The 22,066-nt window shown below is 44.2% G+C and overlaps 1 protein-coding gene across 1 annotated transcript in view; it reads right to left on the bottom strand.

The window, feature by feature from the left end:
• Positions 1-16,654, bottom strand: part of LOC126175607 (D-beta-hydroxybutyrate dehydrogenase, mitochondrial-like) — a 78,871-nt gene extending 62,217 nt beyond the window's left edge. Inside the window, exon 1 of the mRNA XM_049922490.1 lies at positions 16,276-16,654. Coding sequence (XP_049778447.1) covers positions 16,276-16,648 — 373 coding nt within the window. The 5' untranslated portion in view covers positions 16,649-16,654. The remainder of the gene's footprint in view (positions 1-16,275) is intronic.
• Between the last annotated feature and the right edge of the window lie 5,412 nt (positions 16,655-22,066).

A 22,066-nucleotide genomic window follows, 5' to 3' on the forward strand; every position in this document is an offset into this window, starting at 1 on the left:
AGAACATCATCTTTGCTTTGTCTTACTTTGTTATGCTAATTATTGCTATTCTGATCAGATGAAGCGCCATCTGTCGGACATTTTTTTAACGTTTGTATTTTTTTGATTATAATAAAACCCCATGTCATTCCAAGCATGTGTGTCAATTTGTACCTCTCTATCTACATTATTCCGTGATTTATTCAGTTTTCAAATTTATACTGACTTTTTGAACACCCGGTACTTCGATTTCGCGACAAGATAAGCTACTTCTAACAGCAACAAACACGCCACCGCCAACCGTGTTTAGCCTATCCTTTCGGAACACCGTTAGGTTCTTCACAAAAATTTCGGCTGAGCTTATATCCGGCTTTAGACAGCTTTCAGTGCCTGTAGCGATTTGAGCGCAAGTGCTTTCTATTAGCGCTTGGAGCTCTGATACTTTCCCAACACAGCTACGACAATTTACAACTGTTATACCGATGGTTCCTGTATCCACGCTCTTCCTGTGTTTGGCCTGCACCCTTTGTGACTGAAGCCCTCCTTGTGTTTTCCCGAGACCCTCTAACCTAAAAAGCCTCCCAGTCCACGCCACACAGCCCCTGCTATCCGTGTAGCCGCCTCCTGCGTATAGTGGACACCTGACCTATTCAGTGGACCCGAAATCCAACCACCCTTTCGCGCAAGTCGAGGAATCTGCAGCCTACACGGTCGTAGATCCGTCTGAGCCTCTGATTCAGACCCTGCACTCGGCTCTGTACCAGAGGTCCGCAATCGGTCCTGTCGACTATGCTGCAAATGGTCAGCTCTGATTTCATCTTGCAAGCAAGACTAGCGGCCTTTATCACTTCCGTTAGCCGCTCGAAACCAGAGAGAATCTCTTCTGATCCAAAGTGACACACATCATTGGTACCGACGTGAGCAACCACCTACAGTTGACTGCACCCTGTGTACTTCGTGGCATCCGGGAGGACCTGTTCCACGTCTGGAATGACTCCACCCGGTATGCACACGGAGTGCACATTGGTTTTCAAAAACCATGATTCATCGGCCCAAGTGACAAGTTTCCTTGGATCCACTGCCTATACTCTCGATGATCTCATACCCACAGGAATCTTAACTAACACGTCTTGGTTCAACGCTGGAGCACATAAATGTCGTCTGCTGCGGAGCCCCAAGTTCAACAGTAAGCGCTGAACGTTGTGCTCTGAACTGTGCCGGTAGAGGCGCTGTACTCTGTCGCCAGATCTGGCACAGGTTGCCGCCTATCCCTCTTTACAGAGCGGGAAGGTCTCCGAAAACCACGGTGTGGCCCCTGGACGTCAAACACCTTGCCGCCTACTCTTAGTTTCGCAGTTCTTCGCCCATTTTCGATAGATTCTGACGACAGTAGCAAGCGAACAGCCTCGCCTTTTAGTGATGCTCTTTCCCAGGTGCCAGACCATACCATTCTACCATTTGATGATAGAATAAGGCTTTCACAACTGGATGACGTAGCTGCTGTGAACCTTTCGGAATGTAAGGTCGTGGTCCACGAAACTCTTCTGTACAGATCTTAATTTCATATGAATTCGAAACAATCCATTAATTCTGTACCTCACTCTTAACACTTATATGTCGCTGTCAGACGTCCGACTCGTCAGTCGCCAAGACTCAACGGAGGAGCAACGTCTCTGACGATGTACAGAGCAGTTCTGGACGAAACGTTACGAACAGAAGAGTTTCGTGGACCACGACAGTCTATCCGGGTTTCCCCATTTGGGGTTCTTGCCGTCTCTTCCCTTCTTATATACTTTCCTTGCCGTGTCAAGTGCGAATAATGCCATCAGATGGCATTCACTAGAGTGCATACGGAGGTTTTCCGACAGCCATTCTTTCCCCTCATCAACCACCAACGGAACGGAAAAGGGGACAAAAGGTAGCGCTACCAGAAGAACATCTACGTTTACTTCTACACCTGTGCTCTGCAGACCATTGTACCGCTTATTGGGTTTTCCCCCGTTCCATTCACGTATGGAGCGTGAGAAGAATGACTGCTTACACGCCTCTGTGAGCGCTGTAATTAGTCTAATAGTATCTTCGCGATCGCTATGGGAGTAGTATGTTGGTGTTTGTAGTGTGTTCCTAGATTCATCACTTAAAGCTAGTTCTAGAACCTTTCTAAGTAGGCTTCCACGGAATAGCCTGCGCCTGCCCTTAAACCTCTGCCAGTTCAATTCTTTCAGCATCTTCATGACACTCTTCTACCAGCCAAAGAGACCTGTCATCATTCGTGCTACCCTTCTTTGTATTTGCACAATATCGCGTGTAAGTCTTCTTTGGTACACACATCGGTAATATTCTAGGATGGGTACCACGAGTGTTTTGCATAGACTGATTGCATTTCCCTAGTATCCTACCAATGAGCCCTATACTCGTGGTCGTGCGGTAGCGTTCTCGCTTCCCACGCCCGGGTTCCCGGGTTCTATTCCCGGCGGGGTCAGGGATTTTCTCTGCCTCGTGATGGCTGGGTGTTGTGTGCTGTCCTTAGGTTAGTTAGGTTTAAGTAGTTCTAAGTTCTAGGGGACTGATGACCACAGATGTTAAGTCCCATAGTGCTCAGAGCCATTTGAACCATTTTTAGCCTACCAATGAACCGCAGTCTGGCGCCTCCCTAACCTAGGACTGAGACTATGTGATCATTCCATTTCATATCCCTTCACTTTTCCATTCACGTATTTGTATCAGATGATTGATCGCAACTGAAACACTAGTACTGTGAGCATACGATACCTTGTTTCTTTTCGTTTTGCGAAGCGCACAGTTTTACACGTCTAAGATTTGAAGTAAGTTGCTGTCTTTGCAACACCGTTGCGTGGCTTTCGGAATGCGGATACAGATTTCAATGACTCATTTGCAGCTCTAGTTCCTAGCTCAATCATCTACTTGAATTACATGCCGTAAGTATGCGGAACGAGCTAGTTTCAGGACTAATAAAGTAATTCACTTTTAGACATGAACGCATGTTGTCCATGTACACATATGGAAACATAATAGTGAGAACATTCTTACATTCAGCAACATTAAATGCACTATGTGATCAAAAGTATCCGCACGTCTGGTTGAAAAAGACTTAAAAGTTCGTGGCGGCCTTCATCGGTAATGCTGGAATTCAATACGCTATAGGCCCACCCTTAGCCTTGATGACAGCTTCCACTCTCGCAGGTATACGTTTAATCAGGTGCTGGAAGGTTTCTTGGGGAATGACAGCCCGTTCTTCACCGAGTACTGCACTGAGGAGAGGTGTCGATGTCGGTCGGTGAGGCCTGGCACGAAGTCGGCGTTCCAAATTATCCCAAAGGTGTTCTATAGGATTCAGGTCAGGACTCTGTGCAGGCCAGTCCATTACAGGGATGTTATTGTCGTGTAACCACTCCGCCACAGGCCGTGCATTATGAATAGGTGCTCGATCGTGTTGGAAGTTGCAATCACCATCCCCGAATTGCTCTTCAACAGTGGGAAGCAAGAAGGTGCTTCAAACATCAATGTAGGACTGTGCTGTGATAGTTCCACGCAAGAAAACGAGGGATGCAAGACCCATCCATGAAAAACACGGCCACACCATAACACCAAAGCCTTCGAATTTTACTGTTGCCAATACACACGCTGCCAGATGACGTTCACCGGGCATTCGCCATACCCACACCCTGCCATCGGATCGCCGCATTGTGTACCGTGATTCGTCACTCCACTCAACGTTTTTCCACTGTTCAATCGTCCAATTTTTACGCTTCTTACACAAAGCGAGACGTCGTTTGGCATTTACCACCGTGATGTGTGGCTTACGAGCAGCCGCTCGACCATGAAATCCAAGTTTTGTCACCTCCCGCCCACCTGATGCAGTTGGTAATTCCTGCTGTGTGATGGTCTGGACAGATATCTGCCTGTTACACATTACCATCCCCTTCAACTGTCGGCAGTTTCTGTCAGTCATCAGACGAGGTCGGCTTGTACGCTTTTGTGCTGTACGTGCCCCTTAACGTTTCCACTTCACTATCACATCGGCAATAGTGGACCTAGGGATGTTTAGGAGTGTGGAAATCTCGCATACAGACGTATGACAAGTCCCACCCAATCACCTGACCCCGTTCGAAGTCTGTGAGTTCCGCAGAGCGGCCCATTCTGCTCTCTCAGGATGTCTAATGACTGCTGAGGTCGCTGATATGGAGTACCTGGCAGTAGGTGGCAGCACAATGCACCTAATATGAAACACGTATGTTTTAAGGGCTGTTCGGATAATTTTGATCACATAGAGTGTGTGTGTGCTATTGTTCTGTATTACTATATTACGCATGTGACCAAAATACACACACACAAACACACAAACACACACACACACACACACACACACAAACACACACACACACACACACACACACACACACACACACACACACACAGAGAGAGAGGGGGGGGAGGGGGGTACATATTAATTTGGAGAAAGCCTGGTGCTACATCACTGTCGTGCGGGTAGCATCTCTCGACTAATTTTGCACACTGCACATACGAATCTATGATGAAAATGTTTTGTTTCAAAATTTACTAAACGTGAGCAATTAACATTTAAAAGTCCCTCAGATAAAGCGCTTATGAAACGCTTAAGTGAAACATCACGCTTGTTAGTTTCTGGAAGTTGGGGGTGAGCTACCGAATTAATGCAGCGTGTTTCGAAATCATATGAAAGTAAGATCTATACAGCTGCTTTAAAATTTATGATCCCAGCGAGCTAAACTAGGTCAAGAGCGTTACCGAAAGAGCATAAATGTGACGAAGCAGTACACTGCGGTGACAAAACTCATGAGACAGCAATATGCACATACACAGATGGCGGTGGTATGGTATCGCATACGCAGGGTATGAAAGGACAGTGCAATGGCGCACCTGCCATTTGCACTTATGTGATTCATGTGACGCGGTTTGCGACTTGATTATGGCCGCAGAACGAGAATTAACAGAATTTTCAATGCGAAAATTAGAGCTAGACGCATGGGACATTCCATTTCGGAAATCTTTACGGAATGCAGTATTCCGATATCCACAGTGTCAAGAGTGTGCCGAGAACACCAAATTTCAGGCATCACCTCTCACCATACACAACACAAGGGCCGGCGGACTTCACTTAGCGATCGAGTGCAACGGTGTTTGTATAGAGTTGTTAGTGCTAACAGACAAGCAACACTGTGTGAAATAAACGCAGAAATCAATGGACGTACGACGAACGTACCATTAGGACAGTGCGGCGATATTTGACGTTAATGGGCCATGGTACCAGGCGACCGACGCGAGTGGCTTTGCTAACAGCACGACATCGTCTGCAGCGTCACTCCTGGACACGTGACCACATCGGTTGGACGCTAGATGACTGGAAAACCGCAGGCTGGTCAGATGACTCCTGATTGCAGTTGGTAAGATCCGATGGAAAGGGTTGAACGTGGCGCAGGCCCCACGAAGTCATGGACTCAAGTTGTCAACAGGGCACAGCGTATGCTGGTGGTGGCTCCATAATGGTGTGGGCTGTTTTTACACGGAATGGACAGCGCCCTATGGTCCTGATTTAGATTTTCCGTGATTTCCCTAAATCGCTCCAGGTAAATGCCGGGATTGTTCCTCTGAAAGGGCACGGCCGACTTCCTTTCCCGTCCTTCCCTAATATGATGAGACCAATGACCTCGCTGTCTGGTCTCCTCCCCCAAAACAACCCAACCCCCCTATGGTCCAATTGAACTGATCATTGACTAGAAATGGTTATGTGCGGTTACTCTGCGACAATTTGCAGTCATTCAATGACTTCATGTTGCCATGACAGTGCACCGTTCCACAATTGTTCGCGGCTGGTTTGAAGAACATTCTGAACAAGTCGCGAGAATGATTTGGCTACTAAAGATATCGGCAAGATTTTCGCAGTTATGACGGCTATGGAGGCAGCATGCCAACGTCCACCGACTTGTTAAGTCCATGTCAGGTCGAGATGCTGCTCCACATCGGGCAGAAGGAGAACGACACGATATTGAGAGGTATCTCATGACTTGTCACCTCAGTGTAAGACAGTTAAAGATGTGTGTGCGTCTGTATCTACTTTCGTTTCTCTTAGCATATAAAACAGTTAAGAACAGGGAGAAATAAGCCTAGCGCACAGAAAGCTGTGAAAGAGGACGTGATCGACATTCATTATGCCTTACATTTTTATCTGTCAAATGGTTCAAATGGATCTAAGCACTATGGGACTTAACATCTGAGCCCCCTAGACTTAGAACTACTTGAACCTAACTAACCTAAGGACATCACACACATCCATGCCTGAGGCAGGATTCGAACCTGCGACCGTAGAAGCAGGGTGGTTCCGGACTGAGGCGCATAGAACGCTCGGTCACAGCGGCAGGCTTTTATCCATCAATTCTAGATACATTCATCAAGAGATATTTCGGTTGAAAAATCTCGTTTCTACAGCACTTCCATCAGATAAAATTACGTAGACACCATAACGTGAAATTTTTCCAGAAATATATTTCAATAGCGGGAACGAATGAACATGAAGAACGTGTCTTACGAAAGAGGTTTAATTTGCAGAACAGATTGCTGCAGCCTGTAACCGTCTAATTCAACAGTACGGAAATCCTATTTTGAAATGCAGAAATTTCAGTGGCGTAGCTTTCCGGGAATCTATACTAAGGAGCTAAAATCAAAGACTGTCACTGAAGATCAAGCTAAGCTCTGGAATCTCTCGTGGTCAATAAATATGAAGCTCCAAAATATTTTCTGTTGCTTCTACTCCACGGTTCAAAAATGGTTCAAATGGCTCTGAGCACTATGGGACAACATCTTAGGTCATAAGTCCCCTAGAACTTACAACTACTTAAACCTAACTAACCTAAGGACATCACACACACCCATGCCCGAGGCAGGATTCGAACCTGCGACCGTAGCAGCCTCGCGGTTCCGGGCTGCAGCGCCAGAACCGCACGGCCACCGCGGCCGGCTCTACTCCACGGCTCCGTTGTCAAATGAAAATGTGTGTGAAATCTTGTGGGACTTAACTGCTAAGGTCATCAGTCCCTAAGCCTACACACTACTTAACCTAAATTATCCTAAGGACAAACACACACAAGGACAAACACACACACCCATGCCCGAGGAAGGACTCGAACCTCCGCCGGGACCAACCGCACAGTCCATGACTGCAGCGCCTAGACCGCTCGACTTATCCTGCGCGGCGTTGTCAAATGAAAACTTGATGGATGGAAGTAATCTTTTTATTATTTCAAAATCGAATTTGTTGCATTGTGAGACAAGACGGTCGATGACTTCACGGAAAAATGTTTGTCGCTGCCTACAGAACCATAACTGTACTCAGACGTCCACCTTTTGTCCGAATCAAACAGAAGGCCACGAATGTCGTTCTTCAGGTCCAAAAATATGGAAATCGGTTGGGGACAGATCGGGACTTTGTGGAGAATGTGTAAGGGCTTCCCAGCGAAACTCCTGCATAGGTGTAGTTCTATCACTGCGTGAGGAAATTGCAGCTTCTAGAATGAATTTTCACCGTTTAACGGAGTGTGTGCCGTTTGAAATTTCGTGGCAGATTAAAGCTGTGTGCTGGACCGGCACTCAGATGTGGGACCCTTGTCTTTTACGAGAAAGTGCTGAGGTATTCAAGCATGACTCACGATCCTCTCTAACAGCTTTACTTTCGCCACTACCTCTTTCGAGTCGGAAGAGCATTTGCCCGCGAAATGCACAGGCTCGGACTAGAGTCCCAGCCCGGCACTGTTTTCATCTGGAAGTTCCAGAGCGCGGCTAGTTCACCTCGCAGCTCGACTCTCTGCTCACCATCTGTGTGTTGGGCTTCAGATGGCAGAGCTTGGTTCCCCCGCACCCTGTTCAGAGCGCGGTCAGGACGTCGTGGGAAGCATTTTGCAACTGAGCAGTTTCACAATATGTGCACAGGCGGTAGTCCGTCTACCACGCGTCTTCTGAGCTACACTGAGAGGGACCTGGACTACAGTAAGCGGCTACTGCATCCATGACCGTGACCTCCCGCGTGAAGGAGGTCTTCCCCAATCTCTTGTGACACTGTATAGTATGATTTAAATCAGTTGCCATGTGATGTTTAAGGTCGAAAATTGTGACGTTGTCGCGACGTGTGTTGTACAGGTAGCCGAAACGGTGACCCACTCTCTGCGCCGATGGAAAATTGCTTTCAAGTCTATCTACTACGGAAATCACGTAAAAAATCTGAAATCCACGTACAGTGTAGATCTCTACAGTGTCACAATCAAAAAGTCCTTTCGTAATCCGAATTAGGGTCAGAGCTAAGTTTTATAAAACTGGTGAAATTTTACCGTCCAGCGAATATAAGGAGCGACGAAAATGTTGCCGTTCGAAACCCGTACAATCGAGAATCGTTATGCCAATCAGGTAAAATCGTCGTGAGCATTGAGGCATTCGTCCCAAAAAAGCAGCAGGATGAAGTTACTCTTTTCGTAAAACACCGTGTCCTGCTGCATGAAGAAGTCCGTAACTGCCGACTGCACATCCTCGTCCGACAGGAATCGTCGACACTTCAATACCTTTTTAAGGGTCCGAAGGCGTGATAATCGCACGGGGAGATACCAGGGTATAAAATGACTTATCTTAATAATATGAATATTTATATAAATGTTTGGAGAGAGAGAGAGAGAGAGAGAGATTGATTTTGATTGAGACTTGACTTTAAGTCGTAACTGATACCTGAATTTTGGTTGTTGCCTCGTTAAATGATCAGCTTCTGCACCAGTTGGTGAAGTATCATAATTTGGAAGAAGTTATTGTTCTTTAATATTTAAAGTACGACTCTGTTGGTTACTTGGCCGTATTGCAGATAGCTTTGAGCCCAAGTTTTCGTAGCTAAACATACGTAAGGGACCACTGCTGTAAGTAAATAAGATCAAACAGCAATCTGCTTTTCGTGAGAAAAGGAGAGTGCTTGGCACACAAACTTCCTTCAAACTACACGTCCTGCTACATCAAAATTGGTCAGTGGAGTTCAGTACCAAACTATTGTACAAGAACATAATCCAATTACCGTAATTAAGAAATTATGAGAGGTTGTTACTTATTAAACGAAAACTATAGAGAATGCATTTCTTTTCCTGTATTTTAGTGAACTTTGTACACTTACAGTTCTGTCGACTGATAGACGGCGACGACAATGAAGTTCACCTCCGTTTCCAAAAACAAGATATTTCTATTCTTCACTTCCACAAAATTTGTATACATAAATGTTTGGCAACTCTTACACATACTTTACTCGGTTTTATCACTAGGATATCAATTTTCATTAAATGTAACAATACGTTCTGAGCGACGGCCTAGCAACACGTCCTCTTCCCACAAGACACAGATTAAGAGTTTTTTTTAATAAATCAAATGTCTTTTTTTTTTAGAGTCCATACTCAAAGATTGACAACTACCGTCGTTGCGGGGATTGCACGCTAAAGAGTTTCTTGCTGTCCAGCTGCGCTCCACTTCACTTCAAGCGCTTTTTGAATCACATTTACATTTACGGTATTTACATACATTACTGAGCTTCTCAGAATAAAATCAGGCACAAATTAGTTTAAAAAAAAAAGGGCAGAGAGGTTCACATAACATTACAAGGGCTATAGCACAGGTGCACGGTGTATCCCACTTCACTTTGCGACATGGGGACGTGCGTATCACGGAGCAGCTGCACCCCTCAGTACACCATTCCACAACGGTGGTTTTGGACAGACATGCTGCCCCATACACATTCTTCATTTTCCGGTGGATATCTACTGGTGTTTGTCCTTCAATAGCCACGAAAAGAGTAACAGCAGGTTAGTCCTATTTGGACGCGTTTGTTAATGAAGTCGCCGAAGTTCACGGTTCGGCGTTCACCGCACGCTCCTCGGAAACACAAGAACGTCATACTAATCAAATGGTTCAAATGGCTCTGAGCACTATGGGACTCAACTGCTGAGGTCATTAGTCCCCTAGAACTTAGAACTAGTTAAACCTAACTAACCTAAGGACATCACAAACATCCATGCCCGAGGCAGGATTCGAACCTGCGACCGTAGCGGTCTTGCGGTTCCAGGCTGCAGCGCCTTTAACCGCACGGCCACTTCGGCCGGCGTCATACTAATCCTTTCCCTACTAGCCAGTGCTTACATTCCCGTATCGGAGTCGCGCTACGTTGCATATAAGCTGCAGCAAAGACCTCAAATGGAAACATTCTGATTGCCCCTTGCAGTTTTGTATACATAGTATCATATTTCGAAAACTGTGAAACGCACAAGAAATGCGTTTGCGCATTGCTTTCTGTAGCGGAAGCGCAACACCGTGAGAGCCGACAGTGGCAGGCTCCCACTGGCGTGCAGTCCAAACGCCAACTACTTTGAATCGCACTATAATAATGGCACCTTGTACTGCAGTCTACAAGAGATCGCGTTACTAATGGACTCACTTCACGAGCGTCACAGAGAGCGAGGGAAGAGTTGTCGCTTATACAATTTCGGTCAAGCTGATACCAAACATTGTTTCACGACCCGACTTCGTTACTTTTCATGGTGCAGTTGCTTTTGTCATATTTACTACGAGGGGCAACTGCTGTAACGGTAAGTGTTCGATCCTTTTTGTAGAACTTTTAATTTGTCCATCACATGTTTTTGTCAACTGTTGATGTCCGTTCTTCTATTTAATAAATAATTACTCTCTTGGCCCGTTAGTCCCTTAAATTATGTACTTCTCTCAACTGATACTGTCAGTTTGGTTTACGGAAGCAGTGGCAGTGTCATTTGTTACCGGAAGTTGTCCAATTTACAGGAAAGTTAGTAAGTTTTTCTGGGCGATATGGAACATAAAAAACTGACAAGACCATTTTGCGTCTAAATTGTAAATGTGCTGCCACGTATATCCGATTGTAGAAGGCTGCAGTCAGAACCTTTTCAGGGTTTTAGTAAGTGAGGGTTCGTTCGGCAGTTTTCTTGTTAAGCTAAATTTTAGGCAGTGAAAGTTCTCTCTGCTGTACAGAGTGTAAATTATGAACCAGTGAAATCTGGCGTTGTTTGTCTAGTGTGAGATAAAATTTAGGAGTGCTGAGGTCTGGCCTCGTACGCTTACGCAACTTATGCCTCACTTCTTGCAGTGCCAACAAATGTCACATAACCAAGCTCCAGTACTAAGTTCCCTAGATTAACGTACGAGACTTCAGTCGTGCATTGTCCTCGAATAGTAACCTTGTGATAACGGACACGGCCAAATAATAGCCCACGAGTACAAAATCAAAATGAATAGCGAAGTGGTATTCGTCGTGACGATTAATGTGGGGCAGTTTACTTTCTGTTTAATTCACAAAGGGGTTTTCACACTTCGTGTTTTCCGTGACTATCATTAACAGCAGCTATATGATGGTAGCGTGTGTAACACGTGCCTTGTGTAATATTAATCTTATTATTTTTATGCTTGTATTCTTTCGGATGTAATAATCACAAGTCAAAATAAAATCTCATTTCTGTATTTACATGTCGTACATTTCATCAATATCACTAACTGAAATACACTTTTTATGGCGGTGGCAGTACTAACAGCGAGGTCTAGCACTAATACGTTGCACAGGAACGATAAGACAAATGACCTTGCGCCTTCACCTCAATCGCTAGTTCGATGATAACCACTTCGAAGGATTTCTATTACTTTAGCGACCTATTTTCACATTGTAGAAGATACGTCTCCCTCGAGAATTCGAGACCAACAGTGTTTCACTGTATTTATATAACATTTAGTGTGATCGATACATTACTACATACAACAGCCAAGTGTCATAAGCCATAACTGAATTTAAAATTATGTTGTATGTCTTTCCTACTAGATGTAAGCTAGGTGCTGCGTATACGATCCAACGTTAGATTCAGTGACGGGAAATTTATTCAGTTAACTATAGTAAACTATTTCCAAAGTCAAACAATATCCGTTGTGCTAAATGTCTATGTCTAATCATAGTGGAAAGGCAGTTATATCCCGTAATAATGTTACCTATCTGGAGTTTATTCACTTAGTGAAGTGAGCATCTTTAATCTTGGCAATTTTATGTGGAGCATATTGACCACTACTAAAAGACAAACATTTTACAGAGCTCATACAGTGGTTAGAGAAACTAACTTGTGAGGAAGTACTGAAACGAACTGAGGATGGGGGGTGGGGGGGGGGGGGGGATGTGGCACGACTTGACTATAAGAAGAGATTATTCGGTAGGACTCACGCAGAAGCATGAATGAATCGTCATTTTGGTAATGGAGGGAGGTGTGCGGTGTTGAGGGGGGGGGGGAGAGGAATGGCGGCGGGATGGGATTGTGGTGTGTGTGGGGTGGGGGGGGGGGGGAGGCAAGCATTATAAAGGCAGACCAAGAGATAGATAAAGTAAGTAGGTTCAAATGGCTGCAGGTTGTAGTGGTTATTTGGCGATGAAGAGGCTAGCACAGGATAGAGTTGGCGTAAAAAGCCCCAAGAACCCAATCTTGGGACTGAAGATCACGACAACCGCTGAAGACTTCAAACAAATCCTTAGATTTCTCAGCCTGCGAACGAGAATTGAGGTCGCGAGGAAATACACAAGCACACGCACTATGGGTTGAAATGTATCGCAAAGTATCTTCCAAATACCGATACAGCCAAGTCAGACAATGGTGGTCCCTCTATACCAGTTGTTTCAAAGACAGGGTAATTACACCCTGAAGGGTAAAATGTAATTTTCTGACGAGCAAAAAGAAGAGGGTTCAATTTTGTTTCGGTCACGAAAGAACATTATTTGTGAAAGATCGTTTCTAATATCACAATTTCCAAATAGTGTAGCACTGATTACATAAGTTACTAATAATTAAATTTTTTAAGCACTGGCATTAACACGTGAGAATATGATGGAGGCTGCAACTTTTGAAACGAATGTACGAACGTCATCTTCCTCACATAGTCCACCTACTACGTATATACTTTGTACTTCATACCATGCAACTATGACATTAAAATTGAGAAGTAGAGCTCTTATATCACGTATGCTTAAATATATCATGAAAACACTTTCTCAGAGCTATAGATAGTTACCGCAATTGACCAGAAATTGCTTCATTATTCACTGCACAAAAATGTGAGGTCATCCACAAATTCTGAAAAGAATGTGTAAAATTTCGATTACATGCTAACTCAAAGATATGAAAAGGCTGTATACAAGTAAATACTTAGCGACTGCAATTAGGAATAACTTGAATTGTAAGAATTACGTAGATAATGTTGTGGGGAAAGCAAACCAAAGACTTAGAAGATGCTACAGAGACTGTCTACGCTACGCTTGTCCGTCCTCTTCTGAAGTTTTGCTGCGCGGTATGGGATCCGTAACAGAAAGGATTGACGGAGGTCGTCGAAAAAGTTCAAAGAAGGGCAGCTCATTTTGTACTATCGCAAAAGAGGGGAGAGAGCGGCACGGATATGATATTTGATTTCGGATGGCAATCATTAAAACAATGGCGTTTTTCGTTGCGGCGAGATCTCGATTACTGGATTTCTTCTTCCGAATGCGAAAATATGTTGTTGGCACCCATGTATATAAGGAAAGAAAATCATTATTATAAAATGAGAAATCAGAGCTCACGCGGAAGAATTTAAGTGTTCGTTCTTCCCGCACGCTTTTCGAGAGTGGAACGGTAGAGAAACAGCTTGGAAGTAGTTCCATAAACCTCTGCCAGGTACTTAATTGTAAACTGCAGGGAAGTCATGTAGGTGGGATAGAAGTCGATAAACGAACTGACTGCACGGAAAAAAGTAACTAGGTAATGGCTACTACATTTGTGTAGCACCTACACATTATCATTATTATTAATTTTATTAGTGGCAGTGGTCATACACAAAGCACTGGCAGCCTGAACTCTTCCTATTTCTGCCAGTTGAGAAGTAGGACTTCCAGCAATCAAGGGTTTTACAAACAGCAGGCCTAAGTATAATGCACACATTGTAATTTGGTTGATTTTGAATTGGGATGCAGAGTACTGGAGAAACAAGTGTCATTAGGGAGAGAAATGGCGCAGAGGTTCAAATGGCTCCAAGCACTATGAGACTTCTGAGGTCATCAGTCCCCTAGAGCTTAGAACTAATTAAACCTAACTAACCTACGGACATCACACACATCCATGCCCGAGGCAGTATTCGAACCTGCGACCGTAGCGGTCGCGCGGCTCCAGACTGTAGCGCCTAGAACCGCTCGGCCATGCCGCAGAGGAAGCATGTTTAAAGCGCCTAGGCTTAACGTGGATAGCCTTTTCTGAGTAGGACTTTCAGACAGCACTCGCTATGCACTGAGAACAGGTTCATCATTCTCTAAAATACGGTTGCTGGAAATAAACAGTAATAATTATCCCACTGACTGATTAGTTTGTAGTTTAATAAAACACCAACAAAAACTGAACATGATTTATCTTCCGGCATTTTGAAAATGCAAGTTTTCAAACGATATTGCTTTTCATTCTAAAATGTAGTTAGATGCTAATGTGTGTTCTGCACTCACAAGGGGATGACCTTAGAGTCGTGCAACCCATTCGGCTCGTATCTGACAGGTCGCTTGTGCAGGACCTAAGAAGATGGACTTAAAACAGTTTTGCTCTACACCGCACCGTTTCTGAGGAAACCACCCTTATGGTTCATGAAGTACAATCGACTTTGAATTGAAGGATCGGCAAATAACAGAAAACTGTGTATTTCCCATAGTTACATATAAGGGAACCGTAAGCGCATATTTTGCGATAAACCAGGGAAAAAACCGGTGGGACTGCAGTTTATCTATCCATAAGGTAAACGCTATTGAACGAAAGCGCTGCTGGCGTAGTGACCAAGGCACCTGGCACGGGAGCAGAGAACCTGTGATCGATTCTCAAATGCATACTGCAGTTTTTTGATCTGTTTTTCTCCCGTATCGTAATTTTAGGAATAGGAGGGTTAATCAGGCAAGGACATAAATAAGGACGAAAACAAAGTAAGCAAATTTCTCGGACAACCGGTAGACAAATGAAAAAAAAAAGGACTGCAGAATGCATTTGGGAACCGGACACAGGTTCTGTGTTCTCCAACCATATCCTTTGGTCGCTACGCCAGCGGCCCTTTCATTAAATAACTTATCTTTTGGGTACGTAGGTGGCAGTAGTAAGGGTTTCTAGCTTCGATTTCTAGGGAACGACGCGTTTGTGGACCTAGTATTTGACGAAAAATTCTAAATTTTCAATTATTTATCGATCCCGTCGATCCTGAGTCGCCTGAGCGTCACGAATTTTAAGGCGTGTTTTATCAAAAAATGAGGCGGTGATAGCCAGACTGAGTCTTTCATTTTAGTTTACACACAAACGACCTGCCAAATATTAAGGGGGGTAGGGCGTGAAACGGGCCGACTTGGAGCAAAAGAGGCACCACAGGACATTTTAATTTCCACTGTCTAAACTTTTACAAATAAATTCATAAAACTTTGTCAGCACGACCAAGAAGGATTCAGGATTCATATTCATAGCAGTGGAAGTTCAAAAACATAACAAATTAATTTTTTTTACATGTGAAATTTCATCATTTTTTCACTTATTACTGGCTGCATTTGTTGCTATAGGTACACTTTTCTTTATAAGTAACAGAGATTCTTCGATTAATTTTGCATAGCATACACAACATAGTTACAGGTGTGTGGAACTCTAGAATATTCCAAATCTATTAAAAAATGTGGTAAAAATTGAGTTAGCTAATTATAAAATTTGAGTTTTTTCTAAACATGAAGTTTAAAATGTAACAGGTCATTCATTTTTTCATAAATTAGATAAATTCTAGAGTTTCATACATCTGTAAGTATGGCTTGTATGCTGTGAAAAATTGACCAAAGAATCTCTCTTACTTATGAAGAAAAGTGTACCTATAGCAATAAATGCAGCCAATAGTAAGTGAAAAAATGATGAAATTTCACATGTGAAAAAAATTATTTTTTCACGTTTTTGAACTTCCACTGCCATGAGTGTGAATCCTGAATCCTTCGTGGTCATTCTGGCAAAGTTTTATGGATGTATTTGTAAAATTATAGACAGTGTAAATCTCCTGCTCCAAGTCGGCCCGTTTGACGTCCTACCCCCCTTAACCGAGTGTCCGAGCTCACTCCCTTGCGAGGGGTAAGGGTCTCAGGAAGGTTGGCAACCACTGCTCTATACACACAGTGCGGTACCGTGCTCGGGCCGGGGTACTCACAGAGGCCGGGTTCTTCAGACAGGGCGCGCTCGACGGCGGCGACGGCCGCTCGCACGCTGTCGCGGTCGGTGACGTCCAGAGGCAGCAGGCGCACCGGCGGGCCGCCCCGCTGCTCGGCCAGGCGCCCGGCGCCGGCCCCCTGCGGCTGCAGCACGCCCGCGAACACCGTGAAGCCCTGCCGCTGGGCGTGCAGCGCCAGCGAGAAGCCGAGGCCCGAGTCGCAGCCCGTGATGAGCACGACGCCGCCCGCGGGCCGCACCCGCGCCCGGAACAGGTGGCGGTAGGCCGCCACCGCCACCACCGCCGTCGCCGAGCACGCGGCCAGCGCCAGCTGGCTGCAGTCCGCCGTCCACGTCTTCCACTGGGCCAACATCGCCGGAGGCTGTCTCGTCTGCTACTGAAGCGCTAGGCACGCCGCGCGCGCTGCCGCCCCGCCCTCGCCTCGCCGTCGGGTTCCGGGCCGGGCACAGCCGAACAATTCCGAGCACGTCCGCGCAAGCGCATTGACTCGCACCCACCACCTCCGGCTGTGGCCTTGACCATGAGGGGGAGGGCGAATACAATGCTGAGGAATGTGAGTCGCTATGCTAGATAACAAACTGTATACTCTGCGCTTAATAAATTATTCATCTCTGGCGATCTCTTTCTCTCTCTCTTACTTTCTTTCTCTTTTCCCCTATTCAAACACGAATTCATCTTTCCACATTCACTGACGGTATACCGCGGTACCATTTACTATGCGCCCTTCCCGAGCATCACGATACTACACCTACACATTGCTTTAAAGTGCGTAATAGAGAGCACGTTTCATTGTGCCGTATATTAAAGTTTTTCCATGTATCATTCACTGATGAAGCTTCTTAATTATTTTAAATTTAAGCGAACTGTAAAAATCGCAGTGTTATTAATATTGCCGTTCTACATGTAACTTACGTCTGTGCTCCTCAAGCCATCTTAACGATGTGTGGTGGAGGATACTTTGTGTACCACTCCTTTCCTATTCCAGTCACAAATAAAAACGATTGCTGGTAAGCTACAGCGCGAACTCGAATCTCTCTAATTTTACCTTTCTAGTCTTTTCGTCAGATATACATGTGAGCGAGCAATCTAACGGTTGACGGTTCCAGCAACGTACGCTGCCGAAATTTTAAAAGTAAACCACACACTGAGGCAAAAAGTTTCTCTTGCAGCGTCTGCCAGAGAGTGCTGACCATTTCCGTAACGCTTTCATGCTTACTATATGAACATGTAACGAAACGTGCTGCTCTTCTTTGTATCTTCGCTATCAATCCTGTCTGGTATGGATCCCACACTGACGAAGAATTTTCAAGTATTGATCGACTGAGGGTTTTGTAATCTACTTCCTTCGTGGGTAGACTGCCTTTCCTGGTGATTATTTCAACACCTCTCAGGCTGGCATCTGCCTTGTCTGTGATAATTTTTATGTGGTAGTTCCGCTTTAAATTGCTCTGCACGCATATTCCTAGATATTTCATGGAAATGATTGTTCTGCAATTGTGTAATCATACAATAACGTGCCTCTCAGTCAATGTATTCGTGATACGTTACATTTGTTTATGCTGAGAGTCAACTGTCAATCCGTTTACCAAGCGCCTATCCTCTGTAACTGTTCCTGAATTTTGGAATAGTTTTCTAGCATTACGACTTGTCTGTCTACGACAACATTTTTTGTGAAAACGTCATGCAGCACCCGTCGCCGCATGCTGAGGTTTTACTGTTTTTCTGTTTCTTTTATGTGTGTATGTCTTCTCGATTACAGTTATTTTTCTTTCACACTCTTGCCACATTTCTGTTTCCCCAATATCTTCACTGTGGAATACTGAACTATTTAAACTTTCACTGTTAGTCTTTACAAACAAAATTACGATAGCGGAAGTTTGAAAAGTGCATTTTATCAATTTGAAGACAATGAGGGAACCAGAAAAAGCGTTAGACTGTAAAGGAAAGCAAATCACAGCACATGGTAATAAGAAATAAAATAAAAGTCCACTGTTTCATACTGAAACTTCGTCGAAACATGTGTGGGTAACAGAAGAAAAGTAAAATTATGTTTTACTCAAAGGCGGATCCCATCCAAAAACAAATTTAATGAATTTACTATTTCTGTCTTCCCTCTGTCATTCTCCCTTACGATGTCATTATGCTCACAGGACGTCTGGACAGATGGCTTCGATCCGTTTCTGATTAAAAGTAAGACCAAAACTTCTTAGGATTTTCTGACAGATCGATTTCTAGAATTTTCCTTTCGAATTCGTTAAACTCTTCACATTTGACTCTCCACATGCTGGTTTTTGCATCGTTTGGTTTTTGTTTATCTGTGAGGCTTTGGCTACTTTTAAATCAGCAGTGAAGCTCTTTTTGCTTTCGGAGAAACTTTCGAACATGTTTATCGAGTAATTGCATTTAGTCTGATATCTTGGCCTGACGTATCTTTGCATTTGAATTGCTTGGAAATATCTGCATAATAGTGCAATTGTTAACGGTGTACGAGGTGTGATCAAAAAGGGTCGGAAATTTTTGCTTTTCTTCAAGAATCTGTATTTATTCATCAATAGCAACTTTATCCCTTCAAAGTAATTTCCCTCGGATATAATACACGTGCGCCAACGCTGTTTCCAATCTTGGAAGCACTTCTGAAACTCTCTTTTTGTTATGGTGTTCAACTCCTTTCTGGTTTTTCTCATCAATGGGAGCAAAACGACGTCTTTTCGTGGTTCTCTTCAGCCTCTGGAATAGAAAGAAGTCGCAAAGGTCCATGTCAGGCGAATACTGCGTAGGACGAGGAGATTAGTCCCGTCGACAGCGAGGTCATTAGAAACCGAGCACAAGCTCTAATTAGGGAAGGAAATCGGCCGTGCCCTTTCAAAGGAGCCATCCCGTCATTTGCCTGAAGCGATTTAGGGAAATCACGGAAAACCTAAATCAGGATGGCCGGACACGGGTTTGAACCCCGTCCTCCCGAATACAAAACCAATGTGCTAACCACTGCGCCACCTCGCCCGGTGCGAATGCGGTGGCTGAGGCAACATAGTAGTTTTTAGTTTTGTTTTTTTTTTTTTGCCAAAAAATCACGAACGGACATTGGGGTGTGTTGTCAGTAATTGATATGCTAGGGCGTCGAGGGCGGTCGTCGTCTTCAACGTCTTCTCGACCCTCTTTGAAACGTTATACCACTCGTAAACTCTTTTGTCTGACTCATAGTAGATTCGCCATAAGCTACAGTCAACATTTCAAATGCGGCGCTGCCATTTATTCTATCTTTCAAGCAAAATTTAATGCAAAATCTTTTATCCAGTTTTTTAGAATGTAAAAATTCTCCGAGCACTCAAAAACACGTACAATATTTTCTACTGTCAATATTAAACTAAATATTTCAATACAGCTGCAGCTACAAACATATATCAGAACATGTGTATCAACAAGATAAAAAACTTGAAAATCGGATATATAAAACCCGCGAAATCAAAAAATTCCCGTTAATTTTTGATCACACCTCGTGTGCGTTGTGTTTTATTTGAAAACAAGCTTGTTCCATTCACTTGCGGTACATGCTGTTGACAGCAGAGTTGTCCACTTTACTCTTTGTCTCAAGCCTGCATTCAGTACTGCTCGGTTTTGTTTTTCTGGTAGTGTTAGTTGGGTGACTGTTGAAGTGTTCGCAGACGTGCACCTCGTGTATCGGTTTATTCAATACAATGCAAGAGCGACAAAACAACGTTATGCTGAGCTTTTCCCTCAGTGACGGAAATCACGTCACAGTACTATTGTTTCCCTAAGGATTGTTGCATTACTCTGTTTTGTTGTTTTACGTTTTATGGAGTGCATTTTATAGGCCCTTTTTTATTTTTGTGAAAGTATTTTCACAGAAAGAATGATAATTGGGACAACAATCTGACTAAAGTATAATTACTTTACTTCTCTGTAACGGGCCATCGTGGACGACACGCCCCTGGCACCAAATTACACAGAAAAGATGCCTGCACGACCTCCGAAATTTTGTCAGTGGAGTTCGGGTTCACCTTGTACAGCAGTGGAAATCACTATAAAGGCATGGGTATTTGCAGGAAAATTAACATTGTCAGTTGGAATAGTTGTGCAAAATGTATACGCAATAGTATGAAATCGAGTATACCAACAACTGCAGTCAAATGGTACCACGTCTGATGTCACTAGTACAGTACATAAAACAATATTTAACAAGACATCGACGATTCAGGTGGTAGTGGGTGGAACTCAGTATAAAGATAGTCGACTATGTACGGTAGTGGTCTGTGCGTAGGTGCCTTTGCTACAGATAGGAAACAGACACCATTAGTAACAGTGTGTTGTGTGTATATAAACCACGACTGTGACAGGTCACAAGGTTCAAATGGTTCAAATGGCTCTGAGCACTATGGGACTTAACAGCTAAGGTCATCAGTCCCCTAGAACTTAGAACTACTTAAACCTAACTAACCTAAGGACAGCACACAACACCCAGCCATCACGAGGCAGAGAAAATCCCTGACCCCGCCGGGAATCGAACCCGGGAACCCGGGCGTGGGAAGCGAGAACGCTACCGCACGACCACGAGATGCGGGCCAGGTCACAAGGAAAACTGTTATCATGTGATGAAAAAGCAAAAATCGGTACTCACAAGGAAATTGGGCTCTGTAAGTGTCAAATTGCCAAGAAGTTGAAGTGTTTAGGTACAGTGATTGGTAATTTCGTAAGATTGGGCGCACGATATAGACATAGCGGAAAATATGGGCAATGCAGAAAATTTTCTGTGGCATGGAAAGGATTACTTCTGCGCAAAGCAAGGGCCACAACCGTTGTTCTTCTCAACTTGTTGCTGATTTACAGTTGCCAGTAACAGCCAGACGTGTGAGATAAATTTTGTCACATGACAAACATCTTGCATTCAAGAATCGACTGCAGAAGCCCATTCGAATACCCAAGCATAAACAAGCTAGATTGGAGTTTCCAGAATGAGATTTTCACTCTGCAGCGGAGTGTGCGCTGATATGAAACTTCCTGGTAGATTAAAACTGTGTGCCGGACCGAGACTCGAACTCGGGACCTTTGCCTTTCGCGGGCAAATGCTTTACCAACTGAGCTACCCAAGCACGACTCACGCCCCGTCCTCACAGCTGCCAGTACCTCGTCTCCTACCTTCCAAACTTTAGAAAAGCTCTGGAGTTTGCTGGAAAACATATGTCGTGGACTTTTGGATAGACAAAGTGATAGACTGTAGTTTGCTGAAATACGTACGTCATGGAGTTCATCAGTGATGAGAAAAAGTTTAATTTGAACAGGCAGGATACATTTCAGTATTGTTGACATGATCTGAGAACAGAGCAAGTAAGAATGAGCAGAAATTTTAATGGTGGAATTATTATGGTTTGAGCAGCCCTCTGCGCTAACCCATTGCATTTCTGAACACTCGAATGAACTCTTAACATATTGCTGCGATACTAAGGGCACAACTGATCAGAATGTATGAGGACCCACGGGACGGAAGTCTAATGTTTCAACAAGATAATACATCTGTGTGCGTTTTTGCTTCAACAAGAAATTGTTTGGGATAAATTTATTGATGTCTTGCCCTTTCCTGCACGTAGCCCGGTTTGAGCCCCGTGGAAACCTTCGGGGAATATTTGCAAGGCGTGTTTACCGCAGTGGAGCTGAAAAGGGCGACACGAGACGAGTGGGCCACAATTTCACAGTAAGAACGACTAACCCTACCAAAATCAATGCCGAAGAGAATTTTTGAGGTAATTAGGAAGAA

Source organism: Schistocerca cancellata, chromosome 1 (genome assembly GCF_023864275.1).
Source record: "Schistocerca cancellata isolate TAMUIC-IGC-003103 chromosome 1, iqSchCanc2.1, whole genome shotgun sequence".
Lineage (NCBI taxonomy): Eukaryota > Metazoa > Arthropoda > Insecta > Orthoptera > Acrididae > Schistocerca > Schistocerca cancellata.